The 13,907-nt window shown below is 47.4% G+C and overlaps 2 protein-coding genes across 2 annotated transcripts; one reads left to right on the top strand and one right to left on the bottom strand.

Moving 5' to 3' along the window:
- Positions 1 to 454: 454 nt before the first annotated feature.
- LOC120703994 (GDSL esterase/lipase At4g26790-like) lies at positions 455 to 4,837 on the top strand. Its single transcript, XM_039988232.1, has 3 exons — positions 455 to 955; positions 3,844 to 4,336; positions 4,440 to 4,837. The coding sequence occupies exons 1-3, from the start codon at positions 542 to 544 to the stop codon at positions 4,631 to 4,633; spliced, it is 1,101 nt and encodes a 366-aa protein (XP_039844166.1). The 5' UTR covers positions 455 to 541; the 3' UTR covers positions 4,634 to 4,837.
- A 4,656-nt stretch (positions 4,838 to 9,493) lies between these two features.
- LOC120703993 (serine/threonine/tyrosine-protein kinase HT1-like) lies at positions 9,494 to 11,876 on the bottom strand. The gene is made up of 3 exons (XM_039988231.1): positions 10,655 to 11,876; positions 10,109 to 10,564; positions 9,494 to 10,010 (listed from the first exon to the last, which is right to left on the bottom strand). Exons 1-3 carry the CDS (start codon positions 11,138 to 11,140, stop codon positions 9,759 to 9,761), a joined length of 1,194 nt encoding a protein of 397 aa, XP_039844165.1. The 5' UTR covers positions 11,141 to 11,876; the 3' UTR covers positions 9,494 to 9,758.
- Between the last annotated feature and the right edge of the window lie 2,031 nt (positions 11,877 to 13,907).

The raw sequence follows: 13,907 nt of genomic DNA, 5'->3' as shown, positions 1-13,907 counted from the left end.
AAACAAGACTACACGTTGGAGCTTATTTATCTAACCTGACATTTTTATACGTGTCCACGCTTCAACCTTGCTAAAAAATATACACTGGAGCTGCCCTAAATATTTCAGTCCAATCCAAACCTGATTAAACTATTCTCACGGGAAAACCAAACTGAACCAAACCATTTTCTAGAGCCAACCTATTTACACCAAACCAATGCTGAACCAGCTGAAACCCAAACCGAAAAAACTAGTTTGCCATCGAACCATTAGCAGGTTGACCCATGAACGATGGTTTCGCCATCCAACAAAAGTGTGAGATCATGCGTCGCCTGACGCAACTTTGAAAGCCCCCTCCGTCAGTTAACGCGGCACACGCTGTGCTGCGTAGTACGCGCTCGTCTGCCGCCGGCCGGACGGGGACCCCACCGCCGCCTCGCGGCCAGCCTCTATTTAATGGCCACCACCACCACCGGACAGCGCCCGCAGGCCGCAGCCGCAGAGCCCAGCCGTACGCGCTCCCCGTGCCGGAAGGCCGCCTCTCACACCTCCACCACCCAGAATGGCGTCGCCGCCGCCCGGCCACCGCCGGGCCTGCGCGCCGCGGCAGGCGGCGGCGCTCCTGCTCGCCCTGTCCTGCAGCTGCTTCCGCGGCGCCAGGGCGGCGCCGCCGCCGGACGTGCCGGCGGTGATCGTGTTCGGGGACTCGACGGTGGACACGGGCAACAACAACGCGATCGGCACGGTGCTCAAGAGCAACTTCGCGCCGTACGGGCGCGACATGGCCGGCGGGCCCCGGCCCACGGGGCGCTTCTGCAACGGCCGCCTGCCGACGGACTTCATCTCCGAGGCGCTCGGCCTGCCGCCGCTGGTCCCGGCCTACCTCGACCCCGCCTACGGCATCCAGGACTTCGCCACCGGCGTCTGCTTCGCCTCCGCCGGCACCGGCCTCGACAACAAGACCGCCGGCGTCCTGGTACGCCGCCTAATCTCCATCAACCAGCCACACCCAGAGATCCCACGCAATGCGAGCTCCTCCATGATCCTCGCGCTCGATCTGCTCTCTGCACACCTGACTGACTGAACATGGCAAATTCTTTTGGGGCACGGCCTGGGCGGCAGGAAAAGGCTGCCGGGGAGAAGATTCCATGCGCCATGCAGGGCTCCAAACGGCAGCCGAGCGGTTAGATCTCCTTTTCGCCATCTTTGGTCGGGTAGGGGACGAGGAGGGGGAGGTGGAGGCAGCGGGGAGGTCGATCTGCAGTGGTTTCGCTCGCAGCTCCAGGAATTGAAGGCACTGGGCCACACTCACGCACTGCAATTTTTTCATCAGCCTCGAGCTTTTCCTCTCGAGAGACACGGAGCATTATTCAAATATATCCGGGATTAGACGGGTACGGGTTAGTAGATTAGGGTTCGGAGAGTTAGTGAGTAGTTACCCGATCAGTAGGCAGTAGCTGATGGTCCCTGTCAGTACGGGTTTAGCGCTACGGGGTTTGCTAAGACGTGAAGCATCGTCAGCTGGTTTTGTTTCTTGGTTCCTTCGTTCCTCTTCGGCAACCAACTTCAGGGGCATTAAAACCTCCCGCATTTAGTGCGTGGAATGGTTGCGGACAGCGCTTTCAAGCTGCGATCCGTCACTGAGCTCCAACTCCATTGGTTCTGTTCTCCTAGGGTACATAAGTCGAGAAAAAAATCTCGTATGCATGAAATATTAAATGAAGTATATTTGCACAAGTCGAGAAAGAAATCTCGTATGCATGAAATGTTAAATGAAGTATATTTGCAAAACTTTTTTAAGGATAGATATAACTTTTCGCGACGAATCTAATGAGGATAATTAATCGATTATTAGCTACAGCGATGTTACAGTAATCGTCATCTAACCATGCGGTCAAAGATCTCATTAAATTCTTTAGGGTTTCTAATGCAGGGTTCTGAAGTTGGTTTTATAAACTGATTTTATTTAACATCATAATTAGCGGTCAAAGTTTCAGGGACAGACAATCAAACATGACCAATGTGTTTAAGATCCAGCAGAAAGGTTGGTCAGGTCAGCAGCCAACCCGTGGCGGCCAGCAAAGGGCTACGGTGGCTACTGTGTTTTGATCGTGCCACTGTTCTCGGTCACATCTGAATTCTGCATTTGGAAAACTTCTTTGGAAACAGGATTTCTCCCACATGCTAAGTACTGTAGGCATCCTCCAATCCCCAGGCTTAGCGGTGATCTAGGTTTAGCGGTGGGAAAGAAATAGTTATAGGGAGGAAAGAGAAAAAAACACAAAGCATATGTGATCATCCTAGTTTAGAGTGTGTGTGGTGCGGCTCATTAAATATAATTGAAAAAATAACTATTACACACTCTAATTGATTCATACCACATGAATATTTTAAGTCTAATTAATCAATCATTAAATATTAATTATCAAATAACAATAAAATATGCTATAGTATTAAAACCTAAACATATTCGTGAACTAAACACAACTAGCAGCTCCGGGTCTCACTGACACCCACCTGGCATGGTACTGCTGTTCATGGGATCCCGTTTTCTCTTCCGAGTCCTGTTTGGTTTGGGGTAGGCTAGGAACTGTAGCAACTTTGATCAATAATTAAAGGTACTAAATAATAACAGTTTACAAAACTAACTCCAAAATCTCTGTGCTATGAACTCTAAAGAATCTAATGAGACATTTGACCGTATGATTTGAGGATGGTTACTGTAGCATCACTATAGCCAATCATCGTTTAATTACCGTCATTAGATTCGTTACAAAAAGTTACATCCATCTCTGAAATTTTTTTACAAATAAATTTCATTTAGTACTCCATACATGAAAAAAAAATTGGTACTAGAAACCAGCACACCCGGAGGAGCCAGCGCTTCGGCTCCTCTCACACCACCGTGCGCTACTCTGCTGCGTCAGAGGAGCCGGAGCTCTGGCTCCTCTCACACCACCGTGCGCTACTCTGCTACGTCAGAGGGAAGAGCCGGAGCTCCTCAAGCCTGGCTAAACCGGCCCTTAGAACACTTGACTTTATAAAAAACTAGACACGTATACCCGTATATTGTTACAGACAAAGTTGGTATAAATATCGAATACATATAGTTGTCTCTGTGTGTTAATTTGTAGAAATCTACGTGATCGAGTCATGGATGGAGGGCTGGTCTAACTCGCATACAAACTAGACTAAGTCTCAACCCGTCACTAATATAAGACAGACAAAATCTAAAAATTTAAGTGGAAACTTTACGTGTTTTAGAAATAAGCATAAATAGATAGCAAACCTGATAAGACACGTGCCTTGGTTTAAACATGAATATGGTTGCCTTGGCTTAAACATATACAGACAAGATTGCCCTTGCAAAATTTCTTATTTCTCCGAAAAAAATGAATCTTGGTCCTTTTTATTAACTTGGACTGACATATAATCACGTGCTCTATTAATCTGCTACAGCTAGCAGCTTAAAACCCTGTACTATCTCGTTGATTGCTTGCTCCCCCCAACCATTTCGGGACAAAAATCCCTCCTTGGCCGCCACAAAGCCCACAAAGAACTAACGCGCGAATTGCATTGAATGGGTGAGCGTACGTGCCCTGTTTCCTGAATCCTGAGCGAGCGTCGTGGGGGGGCGGGGGGGCATTCAAATCAAACCCTGAATCTGAATCTAGCCATCTGCCGAGACGCAGGACGATCGCCACACTGTGGCATGCACCGTGTGTGCGCGCGCGCGCAGATCACGATCCCAGACTCTGTTCATGCTCGTCATTCGATTTGATTATTATCCCCCTCGATTCTTCTTCAAATCTGACCTGAGAATGAAACGCAACGCAACGCACGATCCTCCCCGGTGGCGTGAAGTCGGTGATCCCGCTGTGGAAGGAGGTGGGATACTTCAAGGAGTACCAGCGGCGGCTGCGCCGCCACGCCGGGCGCGCGTGGGCGCGGCGCATCGTCTCCGACGCGCTCTACGTCGTCAGCATCGGCACCAACGACTTCCTGGAGAACTACTTCCTGCTGGTGACCGGGCGGTTCGCGGAGTTCACGGCGGCGGAGTTCGCCGACTTCCTGGTGGCGGAGGCGGAGCTGTTCCTGGCCGAGATCCACCGGCTGGGCGCGCGGCGGGTCACCTTCACCGGGCTGAGCCCCATGGGGTGCCTGCCCCTGGAGCGCACCCTCAACGCGCTCCGCGGCGGCGGCTGCGTCGAGGAGTACAACCAGGTGGCCCGGGACTACAACGCCAAGCTGCTCGCCATGCTCCGCCGCCTCGCCGCGTCGCGCCCGGCGCTCAAGGTCGCCTACATCAACGTGTACCAGAACATGCTCGACCTCATCACCAACCCTGCCACGCTGGGTGAGCCTTTGCCATCTCAACTCACGGCAGCTACTAGCGAGCTCCAGAGGGAATTCTAATTCTAGCTCATGGAGGTTTTGGGATTTCTGATGGCCGGCGGCAGGGCTGGAGAACGTGGAGGAGGGGTGCTGCGCGACGGGGAAGGTGGAGATGTCCTACCTGTGCAACGACAAGAGCCCGCTGACGTGCGAGGACGCCGGCAAGTACTTCTTCTGGGACTCGTTCCACCCCACCGAGAAGGTGAACCAGTTCTTCGCCAAGAAGACGCTGGACCTGTGCTACGAGCAGCTCTTCTGACGATGCAGATGCAGTGTACTACTACAATTTAGTACTAGTAAACTAGCAAGATAGCCCGCGCAAATAGCACGGGTAGCTAGATTGTTTTTCATGCTAACATTTATATTTTCTACTTGGAAATATATTTATTTAAATGATATTGTTTTTTCATTATCGTTGTTTTATTGAAATTACCCAGACCAAGATACTATCCTTTTTTTATCATCATACTTTGTGGTGTGCAACATGAATCTATTTTCATTATAAAGAGGAGGTTAGTTTTCGAGAAATATGGTTTTATTATTTTTTTAAAACATTATAACTATTTTTCCTTTACTTGTAATTTTTCATCATGAAATTTGAAGTTTCCATCCATACGACCTCCTCATGCTAACCACATGATTTTTGTAATAGTCTCTTGATTTGTTTCTCTTCTGTTTACATACAAATCATGGCCCCTTCTATTTTTATTTCAAACATCTATTTGAAATAGTCTTATTTGATTATTTCAATTCCGAAGCCATGTAAAAGCTAATGGCAAATATACCTAATTTGTTATTTGCTAGGACTCAAAGTGAATATTCAATTTTACTTAATTTAATTTTAATTATGAAATTATTGCAAAAATACGTAGGGAATATATTCTTGAGATTCCACGCTTCGATCTATTATGGATCACCTCTTTGCTATGGGAAAATCAATTTTTTCCCCTCCGCCTCTCATAAGTGGCATACATTGTTGCCTACTATATCATGTGTTCCTATGCAGCGACGAAGTCTCTACTTCCGCTAGTTGATTCAATGGCTCAATCTTGTTGCTTGTATATGCAGTACTAATTTTTGTTTAGTCTGCCGCTAGGATGATAGATCTCCTCGCCGCCTCTCCCTCACCGCATGTTGTTGATTCTATGAGATGCGCTCTAGCCTTAAGGCAATATGCACTTGATCTTTTTTATGTTCGTCACTTGAGTTTGCATTAACTTTTTAGTCTTTTACGTCATTATTTTGGAGCATTCAATTAAAGTGGTTCTATTGTGCATAATATGTCATATATTTTCACTTGTTATTGATGTTAAAAATCATTGCTTTGGTATTTTAAAAAATACTAATTCTTAGCTTGACTATTCACCCAGCCGGCCCCTCCTCTTGTAACATCAAGATTCTTTTACGACTTTTTTTGAAAAGTATTTGTGGCATTTTCTTGATTGCTTTTGTCGATTAGTTTTATCTTATTTTTTCTAAGCTTTCTAGACCTGTACCTATTTATTTATCTAATTTTTAGAGTTTTTTCTCTGAAATTCGTACAACCAAAATTTGTGAGAAAATTAAATCATCTGTTAAGATTATGGCCTATTACAGATACTCTACTTTCGAACAGTACCCTCCAAGGTATGTGCTACCTGATGAGCTGGCTCATAACACTACTCAAATTAAACTATGGCTTTTAGCACCATTATTGTTGATTAGTGTGTGCCTGAGGAGCAAACGTTAATTACGTATGCCTTTTTGACCAAACGTTAATTACGTATGCCTTTTTGCCATCATCTACCATCGTAGTTGCTCTCCTCTCTATCACCATTTGATAGCTTTAATCAATAACCTATACTAAAGCGCCAGGATTCGGCGCGCTCTCGTGAGCCGTGGCCCCACGTGGGGGCCGGAGGCACTGTTCATGCGGGCCGGGAGCACTGTTCGTGTGGTCCCGGGGGTACTGTTCATAATAGAAAATAATACTGTTCATGCGGGCCCGGGAGCACTGTTCGTGTGGTCCCGGGGGTACTGTTCATAATAGAAAATAATAAAAGCTACTGTTTATGTGGGCCCAGGTACTGTTCATAATTAAAAAATAATTAAAAATAATTTATAATATAAAACTAAACCATGTGGGACCCACATGTTTTAATGTTTAGTTATTTTTTATACACAAAAATAATAAAAAAAAATTATATACTATATTTATCCTCTATTATTTATTGGATTTTGTTTTCACTTCGTGAACTCGCAAAATATAATTGAGTCATCCATTCATTTCTAATCTTATCATTTTTTCTATCAAATAAAATTACTAAACTTATCTTTAACCCTACCAAAATCAATAATAAATGTAAATCACTCCACCTACCGTACCTACTAACATAAAACAAAAAATTATTAAAAATATATATATCCATACATTTAGCGTGCTCTCGGACTTTAAACTACTATACCTATATCCTGTAACTTTCAGACTTCATCCAATACATCAACACATTGTTAAAATATATCAACACGATATTACTTTAACTGTAGCACACGATACATCAACACGTTGTTAAAATACATCAATATGATATTGCTTTAACTGTAGCACATGATAATATATTTCTATTATTATTTTAGATCAAACATTTTAATACAGGCGCGCAAAGCGCGCCAACCTGCCTAGTTATTTTTATCGCTCCTGCCTAAGCCTCGTTCCAATCCATGTGGAGACTATGCTTACTACATCCAAGAAGCAATGACGCGAATAAGGGTGGATCTAGACATCCGAATTCTCAGGACAAATTTGATATTTTAAAATAGATATGCTTGAAATTTTATACTAATCTTTTTTATATTATCAAGCATATTATTACACATAAGAATAAAATTTTGTATAGATTTTTTTATGCATTATTTGCTCCCTACAATTAAAAAGGTGAAAAAAATATTCGAATCTGTATCCGATCCGTATTCAAATTTTTATATCTATTATTTGATAATATATATGATAAATTTGAGGTTTAATTTTTATGAATCTTTAAAAGATCAATGTTAAATACAAGGCTATGAATTTACATAGTAAATTCTATATCTTATTTGTCCATAATCGAAGAAAAATGACAAAAAAATCTGACATTCGAATAAATATCTGAATCCATCCTTGGACGCGAATGCTAGATTGTTGACGAACTCCTTATCTTAATGCAGTTAACATCTCCCTCTCTTCTCATTCTAGCTTCTCATCCTATATCATGATTGTGAAATTTGACAGAGGCAAAATCAAGCTTGTCTATGATTCTTGGCTGGTTCTTAATCAAAATTGTCTTGTAATTCCCTCGCAAATAATCCACTCAAGTTCCTGGTTCCCTCTTAAAGTTTATTTATAATTTCATCATACCACTCCATCTCTTGTGAATCCATAGGCACATTTTCAACAGAATTCGTCGTAGCTACCTGTTTGACCATATTTACATTGCTGAAACTGAGGGATTGGAGCATACATTTGCGTTTAACTCATTCTCCTTTCTATTTTAATATGCTAGGGATGTGACTTATTTTGCCTAGTGAACATATTTTAATATGCTAATTTAAATTGCGATACCCGGAATCTATCTCTTTCATATCTTCGCACATTACTCTCATAAAAAATATATCTATCTCTTTCATATCTTCGCATATTACCCTCATAAAAATATAGATGGCATATATAAGCGATTTGACATAAATCTGATTTTTTTATTTTTAGATCTGAATTTAAATCTAATTATTATCTGTATTTTTGTGGACTTCTTTATTTTGTAAAATAGCGTATAGACGCAGACGCTCACATATACATGCATGCACACTCACCTTATAAATTCTAGCACGTAATCCTAACCCTATGAGCATCTTCGAGAGGCTAAGCCGGCATACCCTTGAGATTGACGAATTCATCACAGGCATCTCGTTGTCGACGGACATGTCGCTTACCACTGAATGAACAACACTGTTTAAATTCTGGAATAAATTGAGAAAAGTGCTAGCACACATTCCGATTAATGTGGTAATTTGTAGATCATTTTGATAAACATTATGGCCGAGTTAATTTTCAACGGGTCCCGTGGATCTATTTTGCTAGAGTTCATGGGGACCTTGTGTGTGCGGTTGGACCAATCTTCCCGTTATCTTGCCTTGATCTAATGTTTTGCTTCTATTTGCTTTGCTCCCTCCTCTTCATGCGTGTCGCGAGATCGTGGCCCCTCCCTCCGCACACACTATTTTATTCCCCTTTTGAGTTTTGACCTGGTGACAAACATATCACGCTATTCGAAGAAGGCTTCTGCTAGCTGAAATTCAATAGGTCACTCTACCTCCACAGCCCATATACTGATGCAGACAGCATACGTGCCTGCTCGATATTAAAAAAAAAACCGTCGGCGTGCGCGGTGCAGGCGGCGGCAACACAACTTTGGGAATCCGCTCACCGCCGGCGCCGATGCTAGAGCTGGGATGCGTAATTTTTTGACGGCAAGGGATCGGCGGTCGCAGCGCACGATGAGCGGCACGTGGCCACCCAGTGACAGGGCAGCGCTCTTCCATCGCCCGGCCAGACGGCCAGCGCCACACTCCAGCAGGCAGCCAGGGCTCATAGGGCCGAGAAGGTCCTCATTGAAAGCCATGGATAGGCTATTGTGACACATTAAGTAAAAAAATTCATATAACTAAACCATGTTTTCTTTTACTCGTTACGGAATCGTATTTATTTCCTTCTATTACATCTACATTACATGAGACTTTTATTGAGCTATTTTGGTTTCCAATTCGTATAGAAATCAAACTTTCACATATTTACTTTTTAATTTCAAATTTATGTATTTATTGATCGTATTAGATATGGACTCTTTGGATCAATCTGTAAATTTATATATTTATTGATCATATTAGATATGGACTCTTTGGATCAATCTAGTACGTTAGATCTTCATAAAATCCAACAGTGCAAGTTTTTTCTTTTTTAGATTAACGTGGAAATTTCTAGACCCTCTCGGCGAACATGGTGGCTTCTTTTAACACTATTGTATTAAGATAATAGATAGGGTTGGTTGGTCAAGAATGCACTGCACTGCACTCTGTGTTCGATTGTATTCTTTGGGTTTTAAAAGAGCAGAAAGATAAAAAAAAATTAAATTTACACATTGGATCGATCGATCGAGTTACATTTGGTTCCGGACGTTCGTCTTTTTATGCCAATTTGTGACAGATAGCAGGTAGATTTGTATAACTGTATGCTGCTACTAGTTCTTAGTCTCTGGATCAGACAAGACAGATTAAGCATGCAGAGACAATCGGCAGCAGCATCAGCAGCAGTTCAGGTTGACAGGTTTCGGTTATAGTAGGAGCAGCAGCGATGATGACTGACGGATAAATCAAGCGTGCACCGGTATGGACAAGTTGTTGGCGATGCAGCCCGTCCTGAAGATCTTGGCGAAGGAGCGCCAGAGCCTGAGCTCCTGGTGCGCCATCACCGGCACCCCCTCCTTGACGCAGTGGTCGTACTTCTCCAGCACCGACACGATGTAGCTGAACTCGGGCCGCCGCGCCGGGTTCGCCGACCAGCACCTCTTGATCAGGTTGTTGAGCACCGGCGGGCACGAGGTCGACAGCGGCGGGCGCAGGTTCTGGCACCACCAGTCATCATCAGGATCAAATTCTATCAGCTTCTTTAATTTTTCCTCTTTGATTGATTTGAAAGACACAAACAAATTCATTCATTCACCTTCTCGGATGCGGCGTAGGCGGCCTGCACGGGCGTCATGCCCTGGAACGGGAGCAGGCAGGTGGTGAGCTCCCAGAGCACGATGCCGAAGCTGTAGACGTCGACCTTGCGCGTGTAGGGCTTCTCCTTGGTCATCTCCGGCGCCATCCAGCGGTAGGTGCCCTTGTTGCCCTTGGTGGCCTGGCACCTGGTCTCCAGGCAGGAGGTGCCGAAGTCGGCGACCTTGACGCGCATCTCGTCGTTGAGCAGCAGGTTCTGGGACTTGAGGTCCCGGTGGATCACCCCCTGCGCGTGCAGGTACTCCATGCCCCGCGAGATGTCCAGCGCCAGCTTCAGGATCGTCTCCGGCGACAGCGAGTAGGGGTCCTTCTTGTTCAGGTACATCCGCAGCGTCCCCTGCGACATGTACTCGGTGATGATGCAGTACACCGGCGGCTTCTTGCACGCCGCGATGAACTGCACGCGCGACACGATCAGATCATCAGACGGCACAGGGGAATTGGACAGGATTGAGCATGAGATTGAATTGAACAATAATGACCTGACCTGCACAATGTTGGGGTGGTAGAGGCGGGAGAGGAAGGCGACCTCGGAGTTGAACTGGTCCTCGAGCACGGCGCGGCGGGCCTCGTCGCGCTCCGGGATGCGCACCATCTTCACGGCAACGGCGCGCTGGCGGTAGATGCCGCGGTAGATGCGGCTGTTGGCGCCGGACGCGAACTTGTTGCCGATGAAGAGCTGCGAGAGGTCGGCCATCCACTCCTCGCGCCGCCCGCCGGCGTCGCGGGACCCCTCGCCGCCGGGGCCCATCACCGTGTCCAGCAGCATCGACCACGACTCCATGCTGTCCCACCGCTTCTTCTCCATGTCGTCCGCCTCCGCCGGCGGCCAGGGGCTCTTCCCGCGCCCCGACGTCGAGGGGGACGCCGCGAACAGCCCCGCCGCGAACGGCAGCGACGGCCGCCGCGGGGACGGCCCACCCGCCGCGTCCCCGCCGCCGCCCGCGCGCGGCGGCCGGAAGCACGAAAGCATGCGGGGCGCCAGTATAATCAAGAGCCGCACGGCGGCGCGCACCGCGTGCCGGCGCGGGCACCAACACTCCCACCACGACGGAGCGACACGCCTGGCGACGGCCGCGCCACCGCCACGAGCATTGCTCGCCGCACCACCACCGCCGCCGCCGCCGCGACCGCGCTCGGGAATCTTACAAGTCACGACTCGATGCAAACCAAAGCAAAGTATATATCTTCCTTCACCGGTCACCTCGAATCAAGAAAAGAGTCTTTGTTCACCGGTCACCGGCCATGCATGCAACGGCGCCCCGGCCGGCAAGCCCGGAATCCCCAGATGCCTACGCGATCCGATCCCAACGACGACGCAGTCGCTAGCAGCTAGTACTACCCTACCCTATCCAGACAACGCGCGCGTGCCACGGACCCCCCAGCTGATGCTATCTAGCTTCCTGGAGCAGAGCAAGGACGACACAAATGGCCGGCCGGCCAGCACGGGAACGAGCGGAGAAAAGGCGCACGCGCAGGCGCAGCGGCGAGGACGAAGGAGACGCTCCTTCTTCCTCCTCCTCCTACTCTCTGGCACTGGCAGGCAGGCACCCTTGAGAAGCCGAGCCCTGGCTGGTGCTGTTGACTCCGGAGCAAGAGATAAGCCGGGACGGGAAAGAGTAAAGTTGCTCAAGGATGTCTCGTGAAGATGCAGTTCAGAAAAGGCAAGGCCGCACCTTTTCTCTCGCAGCAGCTAGCACCACCTAGATCGGGTGCGGACAAGCGCCGGGAAAAGGATATATCTGCGACGGAGAAGGGGAGGGGAAAAGCTTGGGGGTGACATGACATGACATGACCGGTGGCGAGACGCTAAGCATAGAACGCGCCGGGGGGGAAAGGGTGGTGGCGAGAGCGGGGCGCGGCGAGCGGAGAGGGTGCCGGCCGGCGCCTCCTCCCGACGTCGCAGCGGCGCGCCGCCGATGGGGATTGCATCAGCGAATGCGTCATATGTTCGCCGGGGAAGGGGAGGGAGGGAGCCGTTTCTGGTGAAGGGGGGAGAGAAGGGAAAGGTAGGAGGCGAAGCGTTTCGTAGTGGGCCAGTTTCGAGACCCGGGTGTAGCCCACTGCGGGTGGCCCAGTACAGTGATTTTTGTTCTATAGCAGGCTGATAATGGTTTTTTTTGCACCCCTGACATTTGGCCCAGTAAGAGCACCCGCAGTGTTGAAGAAAAGCGAGGCTTGGTTAGGAAAGAGAAGATGAATCACCTATGCTTGCACGTTGTGAGAGCCGATACTCCAAAAAAATTTCTAACCCGGACACCTCTACTTACCTCGATGCTTCAAAGTAAAATATTCTTTTTCTGTGCATAGCAATACCTATTCTGTCTTCGTGGATGAATGCATGCAGTGGATGGACCACTCAAATGAAGAAAGAAGCAGTTTTATATTTGGGCGGAGGGTCCTGCCATCGATGCCAACGCGCTGCAGCATGCGAAGGTAGAAATGGAGTTAGCATTGATGGGATGTTTCTTTCAGGGCATCGAGGCTTCCCACTGCGGGTGCCCTAAATTAGTCGAGCTTTGATATCGATTCTTTGCATTGAATTTTGTTTGAAAAAAAATATTTTGTTGCCTCCGGTGGGGAACATGGTCACCTAGTGAGGTCACCCAGTACCATCAGTGGCCACAGTATCCGTATCGGTGGACAATATGAAATAAGGAAGAAAATGACATATGCCTCGCACCACTCTCAAATTTGATTAGTAGGCTACACTAGGCTGGAAGATGGTAACATCACCATGCTGCCTCTATGGGCCCACTTGGATCAAATCAGCTACTCAAAAGGGAGTTGCCCAGACCCCATAACCATTTCACACTCCTATTTCAAGCAACTTCTGCTAGTATACATGGATCTTGATGTTTATGTCTCTCATCGCCACCATGACAAAGGAAGTGGAGAAACTTACTGTTTCTGTGCAATCTCTGTCTGGCATTTGGAAAGGATCCATCTAGTGGCGGAGCCAGCCCCAGGACCAAGGGGGCTCCTCCTCCTTCTTCTTCCTCCTTTTCACTCTCTCCTCCTCCTTCTACCATTTTGCCTCCAATGGAGTTCCTGGGGTAGGGGGCTTGAGCCCCCCTGCCCCCACGCTGGCTCTGCCGCTGCCTGTTCCAATGCCGAAAGTAAGAAAGTAAAAGCGTGTCTTTCACCTCAAGCGCAGCGCTTGCCATTCCTCCATGTTTGGTTAGCTCAATTATTAACCAGCGGGGCAGATCCAGAATAATTACCATGCTGGCACAAGTCCCGACTTTCCCATCTCGGCAAGATGGTACGCGCAGTTTGCGCCTCTCCAAATCCATGCAACAATGGCTGGCGAGTTCTGCGCCTCTCCAAATCCATGCAACAATGGCTGGCGAGTGCAAATGCAACACATCAATCACTTAGGGGGAGTGGAGGACCCGGTAGATTCCTCCGGTCGCGAGTAACCTCTGCAAATCGCCTCGCGGCTTGCTGAATCGGCTGTCAGCCACTCGACTCCTCTCTCTAAACAATAGGGATACGAATGATTGAGTGCATTCCTTGGCTGGCTTTGCTAGCCCTATGGTCCTGGACACTTCCAAAGGAAATGTAAAACATATTTTTCATCTTTGAGGATGTAATATAACTCCTGTCGAATGCTCCCTTACTTTTATTTATGTCGATAGACGATGTTGTGATCTTCCTAGTGGTTAAAAAGAAAAACCTTTTTCTATTGGTGTTTCAAGCATCTTGTGTAAATTTCTAAGAACAAGCAGTCCCTTTAA

The sequence above is a fragment of the Panicum virgatum genome, chromosome 4K (assembly GCF_016808335.1).
Source record: "Panicum virgatum strain AP13 chromosome 4K, P.virgatum_v5, whole genome shotgun sequence".
Taxonomy (NCBI): Eukaryota; Viridiplantae; Streptophyta; class Magnoliopsida; order Poales; family Poaceae; genus Panicum; species Panicum virgatum.
Note: the sequence above shows the minus strand (reverse complement) of the source record. Positions and strands in the feature narration are given on the sequence as shown.

Excerpts from the sequence above, each read along its gene's own strand:
- LOC120703994 (XM_039988232.1), top strand. The coding sequence starts at position 542 with ATGGCGTCGCCGCCGCCCGGCCACCGCCGGGCCTGCGCGCCGCGGCAG. Across the intron at positions 956-3,843 it reads ACAAGACCGCCGGCGTCCTG|TCGGTGATCCCGCTGTGGAA; the intron begins GTACGCCGCCTA and ends GGTGGCGTGAAG. Across the intron at positions 4,337-4,439 it reads CACCAACCCTGCCACGCTGG|GGCTGGAGAACGTGGAGGAG; the intron begins GTGAGCCTTTGC and ends GGCCGGCGGCAG.
- LOC120703993 (XM_039988231.1), bottom strand. The coding sequence starts at position 11,140 with ATGCTTTCGTGCTTCCGGCCGCCGCGCGCGGGCGGCGGCGGGGACGCG. Across the intron at positions 10,565-10,654 it reads ACCACCCCAACATTGTGCAG|TTCATCGCGGCGTGCAAGAA; the intron begins GTCAGGTCATTA and ends TCGCGCGTGCAG. Across the intron at positions 10,011-10,108 it reads CCTACGCCGCATCCGAGAAG|AACCTGCGCCCGCCGCTGTC; the intron begins GTGAATGAATGA and ends TGGTGGTGCCAG.